The sequence below is a fragment of the Diceros bicornis genome, chromosome 36, assembly GCF_020826845.1.
Source record: "Diceros bicornis minor isolate mBicDic1 chromosome 36, mDicBic1.mat.cur, whole genome shotgun sequence".
Lineage (NCBI taxonomy): Eukaryota > Metazoa > Chordata > Mammalia > Perissodactyla > Rhinocerotidae > Diceros > Diceros bicornis.
This window is the reverse complement of record NC_080775.1, coordinates 14,504,565-14,528,451: the sequence shown is the minus strand read 5'-3', so window position 1 is coordinate 14,528,451 and position 23,887 is coordinate 14,504,565. Positions and strand designations below refer to the sequence as shown.

Sequence of the window (23,887 nt, the reverse complement as noted above, 5' to 3'; positions counted from 1 at the left end):
AAGAGAGCCAGAGGAACAGGTTGGCCCCTGGCCCTGCAGCCTCTAGGGACCTGAGCTGGAAGGAAGGCAGGAATGGATGGCCTAGTCTAGAAAGATTGCTGTGCCTGCAAGTAGGGCCAAGGAAGCACGACTGTGAACTGGAGGGCTGTGGTGGGACGGAGCCAGCATAGTAATAAGCAAAACACTTTCAGACAATTGTACATCGAGAACAACTACTTTCACAAATGCACATTTTCTGCCTTTTCTCCTGAGAATCACTGTAAACCCCCTAAATTACTGTTCAGACGTTTTTCACTAATTAGAAGGAAACCAGAAGTTTGAATTAATCATATCCCATTGTTCATATTTCTCAAGTAGGTTGGCTCTGCTAAAAGATCTTGTGAACTCTAGGTGGTCCCAGTTAGACTGCTCTTTTTTTGTGTGTGTGTGGAAGACCAGCCCTGAGCTAACATCCTATGCCAATCCTCCTCTTTTTTGCTGAGGAAGATTGGCCCTGGGCTAACATCCGTTCCCATCTTCCTCTAGTTTATACGGGACGCTGCCACAGCATGGATTGCCAAGCAGTGCATTGGGGCGCGCCTGGGATCCGAACTGGCGAACCCCAGTCCGCCGCAGCGGAGCGCGCACACTTAACCGCTTGCGCCACTAGACTGCCGGCCCCTCGACTGCCCTTTTGAATAAACAGGAATCAAAGAATGGGCATGTTGTCCTGGGCCAACGAGGAAGAACATGCCTTCCGAATGTTTCACATCAGTGCCCTAACAGCACTGACCAGAAGGAATCCACTGTAAGGTACAAAGTCACTCTCCTCCAGGGAGAGATGGGAGCAGGAAAGCCACACATCACAGAAAGGAGAGTGGGAACCACAGCACGGTCCACTTGTCCCATTGAGTGCAGCCGTATGCTCTGGGTCTTAACTGGCCAGGTTCTCTGGGCTGGCCAGGAAAGCATGCCTGCTCATGAGTATGTGTGTGTGAGGCCTGGAGGAAGGAGGAAGGCGTCTCACTCCCTAGAGTGATGGAATGGGCAGGGTGGAGGGCTCTGGGGGGGAAGGTGATGCAGAGGATATGAGCCATCTTCTGGCGCGGTCCAGAGAAAGTGTGGCCACCACCGTCCCCTTCACCTGAGTCTGGGTGGGAGGGTTTCTCTAGCGACTGCAGGAGTGGCAGGCAGCCAGCAGATCAGGGGAAAAGAGCTGCAGCTGGCAGACACTTCCTGAAAACGAACTGGCAGATGGGCCTGACCATGGCGGGGGAAACAGCGAGTGTCAGGGGCTCTGAGGAAATCAAGAACCCCTGGCCTCCAAGGGACTAGGACAAGGAGACAGAAACAAAAGGGATGGCGGTGACTCAGGACACAGTCAGGACAACACCTGGGGCCAACAGATGTTAGCTGGTGGCCTCTTTGGTAATCTGAACTTTTCTCCTTTTCCTGGAAGGAAAGGATCGTATGTCAGTAAGCACTAGCGCTATAATACGTCCCCCCAGCCCTCACTCTGGGCCGCGCTAGGCGCTAGATCTTTTAATAACCTTGTTTTCAACTTGTGCATGTGTACTGTGTCATGTAGTCTGTGTGTGTGTGTGTGTGTGTGTGTGTGTGTGATTTCTGCAGCTGCTACCCTACATATTTTGTAATAAAATGCAGGAGAAGTTGCATGCTTTATTCCAGCTCGATATACCCTATGTGTTTGCCTATTTCCTAATGCAAATCAAACAAGACTAACATTTGGAAAGTGCTTATAAACTGTAAAATACTGTACAAGTGTAAGATATGACCAGAAGCATTATCATTCCTAACAGTAGAATGTATGACTCTTAGGTCATATATTGTCAGTGAGCCTTTCAATATTAACTACTATTGATGACATTTTGTAGGATCTGGATGGGCCTGGAGAAAACATATATAAAGTAGAATGTAGACAGGAAATTGAAAGTTTCTCTAAGCTTCTCTCACACTAGAAGTTGTATTCTTTAATAAAGTGTCTAAATCCACAGTGCAAGACTTTATGCCCAAGGATATTTAATATTGTTAGCTAATCCACAATTTTGCAGCATTAGTACTAGCTCGGCCTTCTTTTTTTAATTTAATTTTTTAACTTTTTATTTTAAAGTAATTAGATTTACAGAAGAGTTTCAAAGATAGCACAGAGAGTTCCCATATACGCTTCATCCACCTTCCCTAAATCTTGGTATCTTACACACCATGTTACATTGACCAAAACTAAGAAATTAACATTGGTACTGTAGTATATTATTATTGGAACTAAACTATAGACTTTATTCAAATTTCACTAGTTTTCCCATGAATGTCTTTTTCTGTTCCAGGATTCAATTGCATTTAGCCCTCTTTTATTTTTAATAACTCTGCCCTAATAAAAAGAGATATAGACGGTCATCTGTAGATGATCTGTAGGTGATGACACATGCAAACAGTGACATTTTGGCAGCCTTTAAAACATGGTGAAACAAAGTAAGAGCCTGGTATAATTTGATCTTAAAATCATTATGTTTTGCTAGAGTTGTGGTTTTCAGCCTTGGCTGCATGTTGGAGTCACCGAGGACACTTTATAAAATACCAGTGTCTGGGACCCACCCCCGAATTCGGCTTTAATTGGTCTGGGTGTGGCCTGGGCACGGAGAGTCTTCAAAGCTTCTCAGTTGATTCTAATTTGAAAACCCCTGTTCTAGAGAGAAGAGAATGTTGGAGTCAATTTTCTCTACTCCCTCCCTCCAGATCCAACAAGAGAATCCAACAAGATGTCACTCAAACTGAATATTTGGGGCCGATCATGACACATGCCAGGGGCCTGCAAAGTTCTAGACTCTCTCCATTCCAAACAGACTCTGGAAACCTGACAGTTTGAAAACCAACTCAGAAGTTCAGGTTTAGTGTTTCCATGAGCACAAATAGTATCACTGAGATTTTCACTGGTCAAACATTGGTATCCATCATTTCAGAAAAGTTCTTTTTACATTTTATTCTTGAAATATTTCCATTGCTGTTTTAATACCCAAGTAGTTTTTTTTTTTTTTCCAGAGCTCCTGGTTCTGATTGTATGATTTAAATCAAGAAAGCCCTATTTTTAGTTATCTGATCTATTCTCAGTCATAATTTTTGTTTCCTCTATTTGGGTTTCTTTTAAAAAAACAGCTTTATTGAGTGTAATTGGTATACAAAGAACTGCACATATTTAATGTGTACAGTTCAATGAGTTTAGACATATGCAAATACCCATAACACTCAAGTTTTTAATTTTTAAAATTTTTAAAAAATTGTTGACAGAGATCCCATCATCAAAAGCTATAACTAAACAAGTTTTAGACTATTTAGCAGAAATCGTCAAACACATCCCAAGTTGAAGGAATGATTTTCATAATATATTTAAATTTTAATTTGAATCTCCTGTCATAAATTTTAAGAATTGTGTGTCCCATGCTGTAAATGAGTATCCTTGTAATGAAAATCTTTAAGAAATATTTAGCAAGTCGAGGGAGAAAGACCAGAAACTTGGTTAGCCATCATTGCACATTTTAAAAGCCAAGTACAGTTAGAATGTATTTTCACATACCAATTAAGAAAATGAGTAGTTCGTAACCTCTTATTTAATCACAGACCCCTTTGGAATTTGTTAAGAAGTTACATTCCCTTGCCTCCACAAAAGTTTACACACAAAATAATTTATGCTTAAATTTTAGAGGGTTCACAGACACCCTGAAGCCAGAATTCTAGTTTAAGAACCAATTAAGGATTTTTTTTTTTAACAACGTACTATGTTTTAATTAATTGAATCATTGACTGGTACTGTTTGGGGAATCTGATTTATCTGGATGATTAAGGTCCAGAATGCCCTGATGCACTGGAAATGCATCTGCAGACCCAATGCCAGGACAATGGGAGAATATTCTGCTCTGCAGTGTGCTTGAGTCTTTGTGTCTCTTGACTAGAACCATGACTGGCATTGGCTGAGTCATCTGAAAAGGGTCTAGTTGATAAGCATTCCCAGTCTCAAGCTTATCTCCAATTTAAAAATAAACAGTAGGAAAGCAATTGTCCAATTGTGGAAGAAACAACAAGAGGCAGCTCTGGGAAAGTAATTTATTCAGAAATAGGTTTGGGATTTCCATTCACTAAATGCCCTCTACCACGAGACTGAGGAGAAAATCAATGGTACAACCTCTGTGCCTGGGCTGTAATAGCTGCTTCTGCGAACATGGCATTCAGCATTCATTACCACCTCGGATACGGCCTGCTAGACCGCCAGACCTTACGGCAAACAACGGTACCTTCTATTTAGTGACCGGAAAAGGGCTTTAGAGAATTCTTTCTGTGTGCAGCTAAGATAAATAAAAAAGAATGGGGCAATCAGGGCAGGCCTTCGGGATCCAGGCTTTCTCCTGATTTTTTCGTTCCCAATGCAAGTGATCCTGTAGAGCTGAGATCCTGGACTAGTTGAACAGAGTGAATTCTCACCCAATAGGGAGATTATTTACTTAGAGCAAGAGCAGTGTCTATACATGGATGGCAGCCACTGAACCGACAACAGTATTGATCTGTGGGCCGTATTTGAAGCTGATGTATTTGTTCCTTAACAAATGTTTGTTTAGCATCCACTGTTAAGCACTGGAAGTACAGAAATAACTAGACTTTGATCCCTTGTAGGGCTTGTAGTTTTAATTTAGGAGGTAAATAATAAGATACAGTGTAGAAGGTACTATAAGAAAACATTTGCAACAGCCTTAAGAGAACATAGTGGACCAAACAATTCCTCCGTAAATAAAGAATTAAAGCCAGGGCCGGCCCCATGGCTTAGTGGTTAAGTGCGCGTGCCCCGCTACTGGCGGCCCGGGTTCGGATCCCAGGCACGCACCGACGCACCGCTTCTCTGGCCATGCTGAGGCCGCGTCCCACATGCAGCAACTAGAAGGATATGCAACTATGACATACAACTATCCACTGGGAGCTTTGGGCGGGGGGGAAAGGAGGAGGAAAGAATTAAAGCCATAAATTTAATTGGACTGAATAGCCCATGATTTAGTAATCTGGTTTCCCCAATACACACCTCATCTTAATCTCTCTCTGGGGGTGTGTGTCTCTCTCTGGTGCAGGCTCTCTCTCTCGCTCGCTCTCCCTCTTTCACACACACATGCACACACACTCACTCACACACTTGAAGGCCACTATTTGAGAGTTTCTAGCTAAATCAGTACGCCTGAGCTGTGCTTGAGGAGCAGAAGTACTTCTGAGTCAGGACACCAAGTAGCTAAACACTCTTCCATCTGAAGAGCTCTCCACCCACCCCCTCTACCCAGTAACATCTGTAAGAACTTCATACCCTTGCTTTGGTTTTCTTGGGAAGCTCATTCCATATGAAATCAGCTTTCCACGATAAAAACCTCTAAAAGGCACAGAGTATCCTTCTCCCCTGGGGTCCAAGAAGTGATCGGTGCAGATAGACCTATGACACCCTCCTCCCTCCAGTAGCTCTCTATCCGCAAAGCTCTCCTTAAGGCCATCTCTCTTGAAGGTGCCAACACTTGAACCAAAAATCTATGTGTATGAGATGTTAGAAGCTAAAAGCAGTCTGTTAAATAAATGCGTCCAATTTCGGTTGCCTGGAAGCGATTGCATATTTATTACTGACCCAACAGTTTGACCTACTGCCACCATAAACCAAATGAGTGTTATCTTGCTCAGCTTTAAAGATAGTTATCATTCAAGCAATAAAAAAAAAATACTCTGAGTGTCTGATGGAGCATTGTTTTTTTGCTTTGTTATTGGCAAATGCACTGATGTGAGTTCCCAAATGAAAAATCAATGAGAATAATGAAAACCAAGCTAGCAGGCATCTCTTAGTTAAACTGTATAGAGAAAATGCTCCTTTTATCTCTTTGCTCCCCATCCCACCCTAACTAAAGAAAAAAAAATTGAGGAGGTGACTTGATGTTGGGACTGTGAGGTGTTACATAGGAAAGATAAAGTTCTGGCCAGGGAGGAATCTTTGATACTTGGTGTAGGAGATGTGACTTGGAACACAATACAATAAGCAGAAAATATTTTAACAAGTCCTACTATAGCCGAAAGTGGTAGCCTCACAACTGGGGTTTCCAGTTTACTTTTTAATCCATCTCTTAGCTTTTGCCTAAACATCGGGCAGGTATCATAAGGGACCTTGGTTAAGTCCTTTGTCCCCTCAGTCTTTCCATTTGTGAGCAGCCTTCCATGGGGGGATTTTTACATAAAATGCACATAAAATTGAGAGAGCTGACTTCCTTCCACCTGAGGGTCCCAGGACTCCAGGTGTGGGGAGCCCACCTCTGCGTGAATGTCAGAACCCTGTGAGGGTGTGTGTGGTGCCATCCCTCACAGAACTGGGGTTGAGGAGTTCAAGCAGGGGAAGTGGAGAGAGGAAATTTCATTTTTCCTCAGAGGCAAACTCTTCAATTTGGGGTGACTCTGGCCCCTTTGTTCTCTCTGCGTCCTGCCATTTTCTTACTTTCTAGTCATTTCATTGCCTGATAAATGCTAAACGAATATATAGCTGGGAACAAAGGAGTTTCCAGTTAAATAAATTCATTGCTAAAATGTCATTCTTTTAAAAAGTTTATTGTCGGGGAGGGAGGGAATCCATTCCTCTATGTGCCCTCTGTTAACATGGATGAAGAATGGGTGGTGAGGATACCACCAACAGGGTGGTGTCCAAGTGACACTGTGTCTGTGTCTCTTCATGCTAAATGTCCCCACTTGGAGGTTCTTCACCAAGTGACTTATGGCCCTCAGAGACCCAAGTTGAATCCCCAGCTGTCTGTGTGGTCAGTAATGTGGTGCCGTTGGGGTGGGGTGAGGTTTTCTCAAGCCTGGCCCATTGATGGATCTTGAGGGCACATGTAGAACATTCTGTCTCTCACTTCTTCCTTATTCTTTGAACTTGGGCCAGAATAAAACCTCTGTGGTCTTGAACCATTCTAGTGTATTTCCCTTGTGAGGATCATGAAGAGCTTATTGCTGCCAGCCCCTTTATCAAGAATTATTGTAAGGCAAAAGATTAAAATTTAAATCTATATAGCCATTGGATGGATTGCTGTTATGAGTTTTCTTAGATTCTGTATTTATTTGGCATCCATTAATTACAATACCAAACTAACACCAAAGTTGTTTACATTTCCCCTGCAACCTGGAGCCCATACTCTGAACCACTCCCTTTACCTAACTTGCACACACCAAGCCAATATTTCCCATGCTGTATATTAACCCAGGGCCAGGTACAGGACAGGTGGGGACAGCCTTATGCCTCAAAGCCTGCTGGAATTGTTCAAACTAGCCAGTCCTAAGCTGTTTCCCCTTCCTTTTCTTGCCTTTCTCATGGAAACCCCAATAAAGACTCTGGCCTATGCCTTCCTCATATTCCTTTCTGCTTCATGACCAACACTGGTGCTTCCCCTCATGGCCCTGCGTGACGTGGTGTGCTTCACCTTTCTAGGAAGATTGTGAATAACATTAAACTTTTCTTTCAATGGCATTGACATCTCCATGTTGTCACTCAGTCACCTTAATAAGTTAAGATCCAGGCACAGATCAATTGCTTTGGGAGGTAGTCATCCAGTCAATGAGCACATCCTTTTGAGGACCTCATATTTGCCAGGCATGGTGCTAGGTTCTGGGGATGACTTTTCTTAATGTTGAAAACTTGCAACTTAGTTGGAGAGACAGGTCATAGTTTTAAAAATAACTAATTTCACAAGAATATGCTAAATGCCTTGTAGATGATACAAACCAGAGGCTCTGGAGAAGTTTGAAAGAAACCCCAGACTTAGGCAATCAAGAAAGACTTCACTAAAAGTAAGACTTGAACTTGGCCTTGAACAATGGCTAGCATTCAGATAAAGAGGATGGAGAGAAGATTCCAGTTAGCAGAAACAGCATGATCAAAGTCATGGTGTAGAGCGTGCATATGGCACGTTTGCAGGAGGCTGAGCTCACAGAGAAGATCCTGGGAGATTCTGGACATGTTCAGAGGCAGGAAAGGAGGGACTGTAGCTTATTACTCTCCGAAAATTAAGTCTAACATTTGTCTTAACATCTTCCAGTTGATCAAAAATCCACACGTGTTTACCTTATGAAGTAGGTCTCTATTTTTCAGATGAAAAAAGTCTGTTGGGGAAGAAGCATGCATACACAGAGTAAGTTCCATGGACTTCAGGAAGTGCAGCCACAGGTGTGCCCAGGATAGAAGCTGTGAGTCCGAGGAGGAGCCCCAGCCCAGGCTGGTGTGTCAGGGGGAAGGTGTGGCAGGGAAGGCTTTCTGGAGACGCATGAGAGCTGGGTCTTGAGGGATGGACTTCATTGGGCGATAAAGGAGGGGAATGGCATTCTAGGTAGAGGGAACAACATGAACTAAGGCACAGAGGTTTGAAACAGCATGATCCCTGTGGGGTATTATCAGCGTTTCAGGTTTGACCAGAGACGAAGTTGGCCACAAGCCTTTCTGTTTCCAGATCCCGTGTTCTAGTTGGACGGGAATTTACCCCACCTTTCTGGGAGAAGCTCGTTCAGTCATTTTACTTAGAAAACCTTTTTCCCATTATTTTTCACCTTTACTGTATTCAGAGAAGAGTAACCAAAAATGAAAAATACAATTTTAATAGAAAAAATATTTTTCTAAATGGAAATTCTCAGAAGGAGGAAAAAGAGGCCAGACTTCCTCAGGTGGACACTATTCAGAAGTAGAGCCAATCATCATCCCTAGAGCCAAAGGAGTGGGCTTAATTGAGAGAAGAATTTTTTTTCTTATGCAAAAGATCCAGCTTGAATCAAGTCTCAGGGTGGAGATGGAAGCTTCTAGCGTGTTTTCTGTCTTTCATTTGTTGGAGCAAGTATGTGCTTGGAGGAGCAAACATTTTTAATACAGTGATGCAGACAGCTTTTGTTTCTCATTATCCACAGAATAAGCGCCAGCCTTTCACACGTGTGTATACATTTTCACACACATCCGTGTTACACAGCGTCAGGCACCTGAGGAGATTTCGTGGAGTTGTGTCTATTCAATGTGATTTTAGTAAGTAAAGGTGATTATAGGACTCTGAGTCTTCTAGGATGATGGACTGAGATTGGGTAAGGAGAAGACAGGAGAGGAGAAGGAAAAGCGTAGATTCCTCTGCTCACAGTTGTTTCATGGCTCTGCCTCGCTCTTCAAAGACCAACCTCCTCAACGTGGCCTCTACGGCCTGGTGGCTGGTCCCTACCCCTCTCCAGCCCCATTCTTTTCTACTCACACGACACTAAGGTGCTGGGTTTCTTCCCACCTCAGGGCCTTTGCACATGCTGGCCCCTCTGCTTAGAAGGTGGTTCTCCTTCCTCTTTGCTGAGGCAACTCTTGTCATTCTTCAGATCTTACTCAGACACCAGGAAGTGCTTCTCAGACCCCTAGACCTAGATCACGTCCTTACATGTTCTCATAACTCATGGTCCTAATACCATTAATAATTATATAGTTAATTGTGGAAATAGTGGTTGAGTGTCTCCTTACAAAAATATAAGCTTGAAGGGAATAGAGATCATGTCTGTCCTGCTTACCGCTGCATCTCCAGACCCTTGTCAGAGAAGGTGATCAGTTAGTATATATGGAAGGAAAGAAGAGAGGAGGGAGGGAGAAAGAAGAAATGCACAAGTGACTCCATTTGTATATCATCAAGTATCTCTGTGGTTCACTGTTTAAAATAGCTTTAATGAGGTATAATGGACATACAGTGAACTACACATATTAAAACGTGGAATTTGACAAGTTTTGACATATGTCTACACCAGCGAAACCATCACCACCTTCACCTTCAAGATAATGAACATATCCCTCGCTCCCAAAAGTTTCCTCATGCGCCCCTATATCCCTCCCTCTCACCCACCCCCCAGGCAACCACTGATTTGCTCTCTGTCACTGTAGAATAGTTCGCACTTTCTAGAGTTTTCTATAAACAGAATCATACATCTCTACTCTTTTTGTCTGGCTTCTTTCACTCCGTATAACTATTTTGAGATTCATCCCTGTTGCTGCATACATCCATATAGATTGTTCATTGTCTTTATTGCTGCGTAATATTCCATTATATAACTATATCATGATTTGTTTATCCATTGCCTGTTGATAAACAGTTGGGTTGTTTCAAGTTTTGGGCTATTATAAATAAAGTATCTTTGAACATCTGTGTGTAAAAGTCTTTGCATGGACATATGCTTTCATTTATCTTGGGCAAATATCTAGGAGTAGAATGGCTGAGTCTTATGGTAGGTGTATGTTTAAATTTTTAAGATACTCTCTATGATACGCTTTTCACTCCATCTGCTTCCGGCAAGATGTTGTGAAGATTGCTAACATATTCCTAACGTGTGTTTTGAGTCCTTCAGGAAAAAAGGCAGTCAGGAATGTGGTGGTGAGAGAATTCAGGACAAGAGAGAGAGTATGATTACTTTTTAATTTTAATGCAATCTAGGAAATGGACAGCAAGTCTGAAGCCTCAGACTTTCTGATTGTCATTCCCCTCCCTCACGTCACACAGTATCACCCACTAATTTGATATTCAGTGTTCCCCAGATAATTCCTTTGGGTTCTCCAAATATTGAAAACGTAACAATGAGGCAAAGGTCCACGTTTATCTGTGATCTAGCACGTTCTGCTACACGTCGACTTTCATCACAAGAAACTTCTGTGAAATCCTAAGCCCTAACCAATGTGTCTCTCTTCTCCTCAGGGGACACTTAAACTGGCTTCAACTAGATCGAAGAGTGTTGGAACATGACTTCCCCAAAAAGTCAGGACCAGTGGTTTTGTACTTTTGTGTCAGGTATGTACACCTGGTGTCCACTCTTTTGCTTCTTTGTTTCTTTCTCTGTCAGAAAAGTCTGGGAGGGTAGGGTGATTAAAGGAAAGGAAATCGAGTTTGTCTTGGTTCATTGCCAGTAGTAGTGGTCATGGTATTGCTACATTCCCAGTAGATGTAAACCTGGGGCGTGAGTGTGTAAGGTGTGTCAGTGTGTGCACGGACACATGTGTTTGTGCTGTTGCACTAGGTTGCTTGTGTGGAATGAAGATCAGAGCTTTTTATTCTTTTCCTTTTTTGGAGAGAGAGGGCATATATCTTGAACTAAACTAAGTCTCTTGCAATAACACAAACCCATGGATTCTTTTCGTGGCTGTTTGAAGCTACATAACAAAAGTCCGTGTATTCTTTTCTTCCTTCACAAGGGCCACCGGGCCTGTGAAACTTGCCTGTTTTATCCCAAATAGGAATAGGTGACCCCTGGCAGCAAACCACAGATCAATGCGTTTCCCAGTAGTGGGAGGACATGGCATAATAAAATACCAGAAACAGTGGGCATTTTTCTGTTGATTAATCTATAATAAAGAGTTTTATTTTGTAACTGCAGAGAACTGTGTTTGCTTCTCATGGGTAACAGTTGCAACCATCTTATGAAATCATCTGCACTTACCATTTTCATTTGCAGAAGGGTATATGAAGCCAGAGGGGGTCATGTCATGGGTTGAGGGGCAAAGTACCAATCATAGTAAAGCCGGAATCTGAGCCTTCAGATCCTCCCTGAGCAGTCATCTGTGGAGCCACCAGCCTCTTTCTGTCCAGAACCTTCATTGCAACACAATTTTGCAGAGGCATTTAGGTTCAAATGCCTCAGTCTTCCAGTGGACTCTAACACTTCCAATACAGAGACCCAGCTCTTTAAAAATATGTTAACAGAGGGGCCGGCCCGGTGGCGCAAGCAGCTAAGTGCATGCGCTCCACTGCGGCGGCCTGGGGTTCGCCGGTTCGGATCCCGGGTGCGCACCGATGCACCACTTGTCAGGCCATGCTGTGGCGGCGTCCCATATAAAGTAGAGGAAGATGGGCACGGATGTTAGCCCAGGGCCAGTCTTCCTCAGCAAAAAAGAGGAGGATTGGCATTGGATGTTAGCTCAGGGCTGGTCTTCCTCACAAAAAAAAAAAATAAATAAATAAATAAAAATATGTTAACAGAAATTCAAGAGCAGGACACCCATGCTTTACAATTCACTTCTTCCTAAAGAGCACGACCAGGAATGTAGTTTTAGATGTAGCCATCCCAATACCACAGAAGGTGTTAGAAGAACCTAAAATCAGAGTTAAAGGGTCCATTTAACAGGCAGGAGTATGTCTCTTTACCTCAGCTGGTGGAGTAAATTTAGACTTGTGTTTAATGTCTTTTTGATTTGTTTAACAGCTGCGAACATATCAGAGCTAATCTTAGCTATTTCAATTACTGATGGGCATGATCCTGATGTCATATTCTCTTTAATGGTGGCTACATTTTCTCAGATAAATGGAAAAGTAACCATATAAAGCAGAGAGTAACCATTCTACCGGGTGGAGGGGCAGCGTAAGGCGAGATTCGGTTGAATTTCACACATCATTCACCTGTAATCGAAGGTGGATGAGTACACTTGCCATATATCAGCTTCTCCCCTCCTTCCTGGTGCTTTTCACCAACATTAACCAAGAATAGAAAATACTGGGCTGGGTGTATATTAGCTATTGTTTCCAACTGTCTGTTATGGGCTGAGTTATTTGTGGGTTTGGGGAACCCAGCCTTGGAGGAAAGCTTGCGGCATCATGAGATTGCTGGTTGAAGTGTTTGTCGCTGAGAATATGCTGATTTTTCCAAATCACTCCAAGCTGACTTCTGTCTGTGAAACCAGATACTCAGAGGAAGCTGCAAAGGTAGAACTGGTGCTAAAAATAGAGAGAACCGAGAAAGGGGTAACTGAGACCCAATGACACTTCTGCCATTGGCCACCCACTTTCCTAATTGGCCACAGCAGGCACCTCACAGAACGCTCCTCAGGAAAAGCTCTCTGAATGCACCTTTGGGGACAGACCCCTAGCAGAGCACTGCCACAAGGCTGAGCTACTGCAGCTCATCACAAAAGCTGATCTTTCTGGGGAACCCCAGGTTGCTATTTCCAGTTACCTCATGGCCACCTGCATACTTCAGACTCAGCAGCCCCACAGCCAAATTCATCCCTTCCCACCACCCCCCTCCCCTCCCCAGACCTTCTCTGGTCCCCTCAAATCTGTGACATCATTATCCATTCAGTCATAGAGGCTTTACATCTTGAAGTCTTTCCTCTTCCTCAAATTCTTATATGCGTTAATTCGCTGCTGCTAATTCTGAAATCTCTTTCCTCCCTGCCCTCTCTTCTTTATTCCTTGAACTCAGGCCGTCATCATCTGTCATTTGAGCTATTGCAGCCGCCTCCCAGGGTGGGTGTCACCTTAGTACCTGCCACAGAGGATCCTGGCTCCTGGAACCCCCACTGTCCTGAGTCCCCAGTCTTCAGCTAGCGGAGCAGCACAGTCAGGAAACACCAATAGAGAACCAGCCCTGATGGCCTAGTGGTTAAAGTTCGGCGCTCTCACTGCTTTGGCGGCCCGGGTTTGCTTCCTGGTCGCCGAACCACACCACCTGTCTGTCAGTTGCCGTGCTGTGACAGCGGCTCAGATAGAAGAACTAGAAAGACTTACAACTAGGATATACAACCATGCACTGGGGCTATGGGGAGAAAAAAAAAAAGAAAATACCAATAGTTCGTTTTCCCCGAGAGAGGAGGCAGGTTCTCCCACATTGGTGAATTCTGCATTTTTCCTTGATTTTCAGCCTGGGAAGAATTCCCAATTTATAGCTCTGTGCCTGTCTAGGGATGCCCATTGGCTGTTTTCTCCAAAGGAGTGATATGATAAATTATCTTCATAAAGACCCAGACCTTGGAATATACTAGAGTCCATGAAAGAGCTCTTGTCCAGCTGGGCTCTCTCCCTGTGCACATACACTGACCTTTCTAGACCAGAGCAGCCCCAGCCCGGCTGTCATTACACACGCGTCCCTTGAAGCAGCCTGCCTCTCAGCCCCTCACAGCCTTTCACCTTCCGCTTATACATCTAACACGTGTACAGTTAGCCTTCATGGAAAAGGAGAATAAAACCATCTGATAAAAGAGGACCATGGAAAAGATCAACTGCCTTCAGCCAAGTTTTAGGAATTCACGAGTGGAAATAGTGTCCTGTATCACTGAGGAGCTAAGTTTAGGCTGCCATCCCAGCATGGTTTATAATTTGACATTTACGTATTCTTTCGCTGTAATGCATATTCAAAACGTCTGTGAGAGTGAGGGCAGAATTATCACCTCCATTACACCGATTAGGAAAAATAAGACCCCAGTATGTTAAATAATGCCAAATTGAACTCAGAGAATTCTGCTTCATCCTCTAAGCCAGAGTAAGTCTTCTTTAAGGACTTGGGGTGGAGGCCTAAGAACTTGCCTTCATGGACCCCTTATTTAGCCTAAAAGGGACCTGCTCCCTCCAAGTGCTCATCAGTCAAATCACCAGCAATAATTACCGTGGCTTCAGGGTCTTAATAATTACCTAAAGAGGAAAAAGATCGGAGAGAAGGGAACTATCCATTATTAAGGATGATTGTGAATCTTCGCAACAACCCTTGAAGCAGGTATTGTTATTCCTAATTAAAGATGAGGAGATGGGCGCCCAGGATGGTCAGGGAAATTGTCCCCCCAGCATGGCTAGAAAGTTATCGCATCTGTTGGGTTAGATCTGACTCCAAACCTCAGGCCCTGCCCCCTACCCCATGCTGCCTTCCTCTCACAGGTGAAAAGCGATACCATGATTGCTTATCAGAGACTGTCTTTGTTCCCTCTGCAGGCGGGGCCAGGGGCACCCCAGTCAAGGTGGATGACCCTGCCCACCTCGGGTTCCACACTTGGCCACGTCTGCAGAACCAGCATCCATCTGCAGAGATGGTGTTAGCACAGGTGCACCCAGCACTGAGTGAGAGGGGCCGTGGAGAGCAGCCCTCCGGGGCCTGGCATTCCTGTTCTAGCTCTATGGGACTCAGAGCGCTATAGGCAGAGCGCCCCCTACAGGGACAACTCGAAGTCACAAAGTTTGGTGACAGGTTGGAAACTCCACATTGGGCAAAGGAGAGGCATGTATCTGTTTTCCTCAACGTCCAAGGTCCTGTCAGCCCACCTGTCATCATTTCTCTGCCATTTCAGTCCAAACCCAATTTTGGACCATTGCAACCACTCCCTTACCCTAGACCTCTCCTCCCCTTGCTCATACACACATACACACATGCATGCACACTCGTAGGGTTGGATCGATCCAGTTACACAGTTCTTTAATTTCTACCCCCAAATTGCTGAGTGTGGTCAGTGGAAAAAAATGAAAAAAAAATCACACAACTACAGGTTGGCGTGTGATTGACTGTGACCAATCCTTCAGAGGTCATCAATATTTCAATATTTCGAGCCAGTTCTGTCGAGTCTGCCTGTTCAGGGTCCTCTGCCCTGCCCACAATGGCTTTCTCTCTTGCCACAGTCTCCAACCGGAAGCTCACCCCTTTGCTCCAAGGAGGTGACACTGCTTATGATTTTGCAGAGAAAATGAAAGCTAGCATGAGTGAGGTCCATCAGCTTCCTGCTCCCTTACCCACAAAGTTGGTTGTGCTTGCCCTGTGTTTGTGGCGTCTTTACCCCCTCACTGCACACTCACACACACACAGGAAGAGGAAGAGTGATCCTTATCCCTTCATCCAAAGCTGGCGGGCCACATGTACTCGAGTTCCAGCCCCTTCCACTACGTAGGAGGGCTCACTGCCTCAGTCTCCCCTCTCTTTTTCTCTGTCTTCAGCTGCTGCTTCTCTGTGGATCCCTCCCCTCACGTCCACGCCTCTCCCACCCTAAGGAAAGAAAATACCTTCCCTTGACTTGCATCCTCCTCCACCCTTTGCTTCCCCCTCTGTTCATAGCAGAGGTTCACAAGGATGGGTCTACACTCGCTGCCCCCTTCCCACATCCCATTGATTCCTCAGTTTGTGGCAGTCCAGCCTCTGGTCCCATGGTCACTGGAGGCCTCTAGGTTTCGAATTCCACAGGTGCTTTTCTACCCTCCTCTGCCTGAATCAAATGATGTCATCATCTCTCTGCCCCCCAAACTTACTGCTCTTTCTGTGGTACCTCCTTATCTCTGTGATTGGCACTGCTACCCATCCAGCCCCCAAGCCAGAAGCTTGGGAGTCAACCTTGACTTCACCTGCTCTCTCCCACCTGCTCCCTTCTCTTCCCTCAGTCACTAATTCCTCTCATTTCTGCAGCTTAGATAGCTCGTATACCCATCCCTTACTCTCCATGCATACCCCCTTGACTGTAATTAGTAAACCTGTCCTGGTCTGGAAATCCTCTTGTTCATCTCTGCTTCTGGTCCCGGCCCCTTCCAATCTCTCTGTATGTTGCCACTGAGCATCTCTCTAGAATTCTCATCTGATCCTGTACTCATAATTTTCCCTTCTTCTCATCATCATGCTAAGGATATCCTTGGCATGTCCTGTCTGATCTGACTTCTGCATGCCTGTCCATCCTCATCCTTCCCCACTCCCTTACCCCTCACACACACGAGCTTTACAGGCAGCCCTGTGGTCAATGTGAGACCAAGATCACCTTCAACTACAAGATCATTGTTTAGTGCTACGGGGAGAGCTCCCCAGATTTGAGAACAATGACCCTCTCATAGGATCCACCAGGCAAGCTTAAGAAATCGGTCAAGAAAAAATATAAGGAAAATATGTCTACACACCCAAGGAAGCCTCTAGGTCTTTTTACTGTATAGACACAAATTTGTGCTCAGAATGATTCCTCCACGTCTTGGCTGTTCCTCTAATTGTGTGTTCTCCAGCCAAGTGTCCTTGTGGCTCTGGTCACCTATACTGTTTGTAGGAAAATAAATAGAGATTAGATTTGTCTCCTCAGACTTAGAGTTTGATAAACAATAAACCGAAGTGAGCAATAGAAAAAAGAAAGAGAGGAGATACCAGAAAGCTTTAATCTGGGAGAGCGGATTTTACAGCCGAGTTCATGACCTGGCGGTTGGTGTCTTTCCTGGCTGGTGGTGACAGCCATTGCTCTTACCTGTCACTCACAGTCACAATGATGGCAGGAATCTAAAATGAGATGCCTGCTAACCAGAACTTGCTGGATCTCAACTGGGTGTCCCGGGTAGATTTTAGTGCTGCTGAAATACTAAACATCGGAGATATTTGGACTCAGAAACTCACAGCAGGATCAATTATCCTTCTCATTATGATCACTCCTTTTTGCTATCAAAAGTCAGCAATCCAAATGTGACATTTGTGTTCACTACAAAATGAAATCACTGGCCCATTTAATTAACACTTGCTGGAAATATTCAGTGATTCCCAAGTGCCAAGGGGAGGATGTGAGAGGGAAGAGGAGGAAGCTAGAGGAGGAGCCGGGGCTGGCATCATCTGGCCGGACGGTATGTCTGCTGCAGTGTGAGGCTTCCACAGGTTAAAGGGGACGAGACTCCCCAGGGCCTCAGAGCCTCCTGAGTATTTAATAGGCTCAGACATGTCATAGCATAGCACGGATTTATTCCTCCTTCAGACCATCTGATCAAGTATTCTCAGGTCAGCACCATCTGGGCCAGGTTGGGTGTGATTCTCATGGAGCTCAAGGAACGCTGGGAGTCTGGTTAGCCGTTGGCCTAGAGCAGCATTCCCTTCAACTCAAAAACAATCCCTAAGGGTCAGTCCTACTAAACGTGCTGAAGACCCTGTTTTAAAGTGCAGGTTTTATTATTATTCAGGGATGGTGAGGCCAGCAGATCAGGAGACGATTGCCATTGCAAAGATAGTTTGTTACTAGTGGTTCCCAAGAGGAGGGGCATGCCATGCCAGGTGGGGCCACACAGGGATGCACTAGGCTGGTCAGGAGGCAGAGGGAGGGGGGATCTGTGGACAAGAGCCTTTATGGTGGTTTCTGCAGGAAGGAATGGGGAGACAGGGTAAGCAGGCTTGGGATGGCTGGTTTGAGTAATTTCAGCGGGCTTTGGGGCACAGGGCCATCCTGAGTTGTCCATTTCCTGGGCCTGGTGTGATGAGGGCAGGGGGATGGTGGCCCAGAGTGTAAGAACCCCATAGAGGAGGCGAGGAAGGGTATGTGGGCTCTGGATTGGTTGGTAGGAAAGGTGTGCTCACAGGTGAGTCCCTTACTCTCTCTAGGAATTGCCTCACCCTGGGAGGGGCCGTCTCAGATGTCAAAGGGTCAGAAACCCATGGTTAATCCAGAACAAGGCTTAGAATTGTCCATGCAGACCCTCTGAATCTCAGAGAAATCATTCATTTCCTTGGGTTTACTCAGAGACCTGGAATGTTCTTTGTGAACTACGTCTTTGAGGAAGCGCCCGCCCTGGTAGTTAAGGAAATGCAACGTCGCCACCTATTGCTGAAAAGAGGGACCTTTAATAAGGCGCTCATGAGAATCAAAAAGAACAGAAGTGGTTAAAAAAAAAAGGAGAAAATCTCGACTTGGAACCCAAACCATCAGTATTTCCCACCTCTCCAGAAGTTTCTTCTCCCCGGTGCTCCTGCCATGTGCGCTGGGCCTCGGTGTGTGAATTGAGATGTCTGAGGCCTTTTTCTCTGGGCATTTTGACTCTCGAGTTCCCTAGCACAGATGGAAACTTCAGGATAAGTTAAAAATCCAAGGTTACAGAACAATAATATGAGCGGCCTGGAACTCACACGATTTCCAGGCTGTTTCTTGGTGATAAAGGTTAACAGGAAATGGCTTTCCAGTTTCTGTCAAAAGGAGGTGATTTTTTTCTTCGTCTCAGAATATGCTTGTTATTTCCTCTACCTTCCTGCCTCTCGTACAGCCGGACAACAGACCCGGGTGGAAATGAACGCTGTCGCAAAAGACACAGAATTTGCTGTCTCATTTCAGTTTTCCGTTATTAGAAAGTTGAAAGGGGAAGTGTTATATTTTCTTAATATACGGTTGAGGAGAAAATCGGGGTTCGGGATGACAGAATGTCACGACTGCTTAATTCTCAAGAACAAATGTGATAAAGACATAATGCATTGCTTTGAAAATTAAATTATTTCAGACCCAACAGCTTTAGACTCAAAATTATTATTAGGTCATCAGCAGCTTTGTTTGAACAACTTTCCGTGTTAACAGTGAGGGAAGGGGCCGGATGTGGAATATAAGACCCCCAGCCTGAAATTTCATGACACCTGGGAAACCATCTATTATTTCTGTTCCCTCCTGTGTGGTGTTCACTGCCCATTTCACCAGTAAGAACTCAACCGACCATGAGTGGGGAGAACAGTGAAAAGTCAGTCTTTCATGCACAGATGCTTACTAAGCTCGTGTTTGTGCGAAGCACTGAATTAGTGTTGGGATATGCAAATGAGTAAGACTGGGCCAGTCCTCAAGGAGTTAGCAGCCTAGTAAGAAGACGTCCCAGGGAACAGAAAATTACACTGTGTTGGGCAGCACAGTGAGCAGAGGGTGGAAGGGAGCCCAGGAGAGGAGCTCTTCTGTAGGACGGTCAGCAGTCAGCGGAGTCAGCGAAAATGTGGTGATCCTGAACGCGGGCTAAAGGGAGCAGGAGTGAGTTGGGGCGTGGAGGAGGGTTGTTTTGGGAGTGAGACGAATAGCTTGAACAAAGGTACAGAAGCAACACTCGTCTATAAGAGGCCACGCCTGCAAGTCACCCAGCTGAGCTGGCATTCTTCTGAACCACCTGGATCTGACCCTTTGTCATCCTCTTCCCTTCTCTTTCTCTCCCTTTCCCTCCCCTCCTCTCCTTTCCCTTCCCTTCCCTCAGTTTCCTTCCTTCCCTCCCTTCCTCCTTCCTTCCTTCCTTCCCTCCTTTCTCCTTCCTTCCTCCTTCCCTCCTTCCTACTGATTTTGCTCTTCTGACTACCCCTCCCCAAAAGCCCTTTACAACAGATGTAGATTTTAATTAAATCAAATTTAACTTATTTTGCTTGGAGGTGTAGAATTTGCTACTGCATTTCACGTCTCCATTCTTAGAGGACTGAAGTTATACAACTTTACAGCCCCTCTGAGACTGCTGCAGACCCTTTATGGATGCATCCAAGACCTAAAATACTTGCTCCAAAAGCAGGAGGCTGGTGCTTTAATTTTTTTGCAGGGAGACGTGGCGTAGTAGAGATCAACCAGCCTACTCATTCCCAGGCTTTGCAAGAATGAGGGCCATATTGTAATTTCCAAAAGTTTTGTAGACTCTCACATAATGGTAATTGTACTAATATCTGTTGATTGAAAGTATCTGCTAATATCTGAAGTTACTCTGGATTCACTCACAAATCTAAATGAATCGCTATTGTATTAATCACAATAGCCTCTGCACACATTTGAAAAATGATAGAAGACATTATTTATTTAGTCTACAGAAAGTAGTTTGCAACTGGTGGGCTGTGGGCTTGCCCTAGCCTATGGACATGTTTTGTTTGCCTTATGCAATGTTAGTTTGTTGTTTTTGCTGTTGTTATTGTTGTTTTAATCTGAATTCCTTTCCAATATTTGAAAGCCAGTAGATTTCCTAGATGGAGAACCACTGACCAAGTCCTGCTGTCTCTTTTTACAGCCTGGGAAACAGAAGGCCAGCGAGATTATGTGACTTGCCTTAAATCACGTGAACTGGCACCAAATCACTGGTCTCTTGACTTCCTCTCCAGGATTCTTTCCATCCTCTTGTAACGCTGTTCTAGGAGACTGTAACACTTGTTTCTTCTCATTTCACCTTCCGCCCTCTCCTGGTACACCCAGTGTCCATAAGTCAGGTATCTAGTGCCCTCCAAGCATTGTCACCCCAATACAGAACCTTCTTCCTCTCTAAGGCTCTGCATTTCAATCATCTACTCTCTCCTCTCTCTTCACAACTCCTTCTCCCTTAATGCAGCTAATCCTTGGACAAGTACAAGTCCCTTATCTAACTAAGGAATTTAATAAACTCCAAAGTTGATATAACTCCATCTGGATGTTATAAACTCCGTCTGGATAAAAATCATTTGGCTTAATATGCATTAATATCATTAATATCACAGTGTTACAGACACTTGCCACAGCTCTCTGGATGTGCAAAGATCAAACGACACCTTGCCACCTCCAGAAAGATAGGTCATAACCATTTCAAAGAGAAATAGGGCCCCTTATTTGATTAAGCAGAAGAAATTTATCTTTAAAAAAATGTAACTCAACAATGATTAGGACAAATAAGTAATGTATTGAAAGCAAATAATATTATAAGAAATTGGTAAAGCAGGTAAGAAAAAAGAAAGGAGATAATCAAGTTTAAGTCCACCCTTAGGAGTTGATGGCAGCCGAGCTCTTTGGCTATGGTAAGGGGTGTCAGGCATGACAATAGATTTGCAAACACTGTTTTCTCTCAGAAAGGAATCATATGAAGACAATTGATGATACCTTTTTCCTTTGCTCATTTTGGATTGAGAGTTCTAGTCAGTTCAGTCAGATCCTGTAGCTCAGAGAACAGTTGGTTTTCTGCTTGATCAGTTAATGCTTCTGTGGTCATTTGCAGTTTTTCTCTTTCAGGTTCTACATAGAAAGCATTTCGTACCTGAAAGATAATGCCACCATTGAGCTCTTCTTTCTGAATGCCAAGTCCTGTATCTACAAGGTAAGAACTGTTTCTTCCTGTTTAGAGTTCCCACTGAAATCCGAAAGTATCATTTGAAGCTGGAAATCCCAAATTGTTGCCCCTAAGGTGATTTTATGGATTAGTGTAAGTAATTTATAAATTAATTACTGTACATAAAAGAGAACCTCATGAAACCAGAGATATCAATATGTGACTTCCTCTGATCCTTTCATTGTGTTTTGGCTCCTTGGAGGTGTTCCTTCATCTGGTTTTAGGGGTCTCCTTAACCTCACAACTGAGAGAAAGGAAAAACCTACACAAGTATGACAAAAGCACCAGTTAACTTAGGCCTCACAAGTATGAATGAACTTCTTATTACCAAATGCATGTGTATTTGACCATTTTAAATGTTCTAGGGGTATCTCTCAAAGGGATGCTATTGGTATTTGGATGGGACAAATTTTCTTTAATTGTGCTAAAATACACATAAAATTTACCATCATAACCATTGATAAGTGTACAGTTCAGTGATATTAAGTACATTCACTCTGTTGTGCAACCATCACCACCATGCATCCCCAGAACACTTTCCATCTTGCAAAACTGAAACTCTGTACCCCTTGAACAATAACTCCCCATTCTCCCTACTCGCTAGTCCCTGGTAAGTACCCTTCTACTTTCTATTTGAATTTAACTACTCTAGAGACTTCATATAAGTGGAATCATACAGTATTTGTCCTTTTGTGTCTGGCTTGTTTCACTTAGCATAATGTCTTCAAGGTTCATCCACGTTGTAGCATGTGTCAGAATTTCCTTCCTTTTTAAGGCTGAATAATATCGTATGGTGTGTATATAGCACATTTTGTTTATCCAGTCATCTATCAATGAACACTTGGGTTGCTTCCACCTTTTGGCTATTGTGAATAATGCTGCTGTGAATGCGGGTTTATAAATATCTGTTCAAGTCTCTGCTTTCAGTTGTTTTGGGTGTATATTTAGAAGTGGAATTGCTGGATAATATGGTAATTCTGTTTTTCATTTTTTGAGGAACTGCCGTACTGTTTCCATAGTGGCTGCACCATTTTATATTCCCACCAACAGTGCATGAAGGTTCCAATTTCTCCACTTCCTAGCCAACACCTATTATTTTCTTTTTTTGATAATAGCCATCCTAATGGGTGTGAGGTAGTATCTCGTTGTGGTTTTGATTTGCGTTTCCCTAACGATTAGTGATGTTGAGTGTCGTTTCATATGCTCATTGGCCATTTGTACATCATCTTTAGAGAAATGTCTATTCAAGGGACAGTTGTTAATTGAGTGGCTCAGTCCCTTGCACTGCATCCAGTTCCCTTATATGCTTGTAGTGTTTCCTTTCATTGGATAACCCAGAATGTCCACACACATTTCCAGTATATACCCCCTCTCCCCAGAACACCACGTGAGTTAAGAACCACTACTAGGAGAATGTAATTAAAGTGAACACCCACTCTTCTGCCCCCCAACCTGCACCGTTACGTGTCATGAATGCAGCGTTAGGTCAGCTCATTAACAACCCTGGAGAAGGACAGCTGACACTTACTCAGGTCAAACTGTGGCCAGCTTGGTGCTGAGGGCTGTCTGTAAGTTGTGTAGCTGATTCTTCACAACATTCGTGAGATGAAGACTGTTTTTGATTCTTGTTTTGCCTGTGAGGAAGATGAGGCACAGGGAGGTTATGAGATCCTCCTGAGGTTGCATATCTACTGAATGGCAGAGTCAGTCGGGGTTGAAACTGACAGCCTGACTCCAGGTCACAGAGCTCGGCCGCAGGGCCGCACCATGCCCTGGAGGGCAGACTCTCCTTAGAGTGGGGATTGCCCCCACAGCCCTAGAGAACCTCAAAGCCAAGTATACCTGTTGTAAAGTGCTCCATGGCTGCATTTGAAGGAATCCACGGAGATCCCCTGCCTATATTTTCACATTTAACTAAACACAGGTTGGGGAGATTGCAACAACCCACTAAACGTTAAAACTCACACACGACTTGAAATGGTATATTATTCATCACTTTTCCTTCTGGAAGTCCTGCAGCACATTCATTGCACAGAATAGTTCCACCAAATGCAAATGTTCAAAATAACGGAGCGCCTGGTCGTGATCAAATTCAGTTCTGTGAAAGGACCTCCTTTGGTGGCATTTGCTGAGCCAGGACTTAAACTGGGCTCAAACACAGAGCACTCAGACTACGGTATTTTGGGGTTTTGCTGAATGGAGGAAAAAACACTAAATGTAGGTCCAGGAAGTTGCAAATTCCTTCCTGTCTCTAAGCCCTTGTTTTCTCATTCTAAAGTGGAAGTAATAAGACCAACTTTACGTTCTTCACAGAT

The 23,887-nt window shown here is 44.2% G+C and overlaps 1 protein-coding gene across 3 annotated transcripts in view; it reads left to right on the top strand.

The window, feature by feature from the left end:
• FRMD4A (FERM domain containing 4A) overlaps window positions 1-23,887 on the top strand; it is a 216,649-nt gene that overhangs the window by 68,691 nt on the left and 124,071 nt on the right. For 2 of the 3 annotated variants that reach the window (XM_058532438.1, XM_058532437.1), the window contains exons 4-5: window positions 10,740-10,832; window positions 21,476-21,560. In XM_058532438.1, coding sequence (XP_058388421.1) covers window positions 10,740-10,832; window positions 21,476-21,560 — 178 coding nt within the window. Of the gene's footprint in view, window positions 1-8,137; window positions 8,178-10,739; window positions 10,833-21,475; window positions 21,561-23,887 lie in introns of all 3 variants that reach the window. The other variant, XM_058532439.1, reaches the window with a different exon arrangement.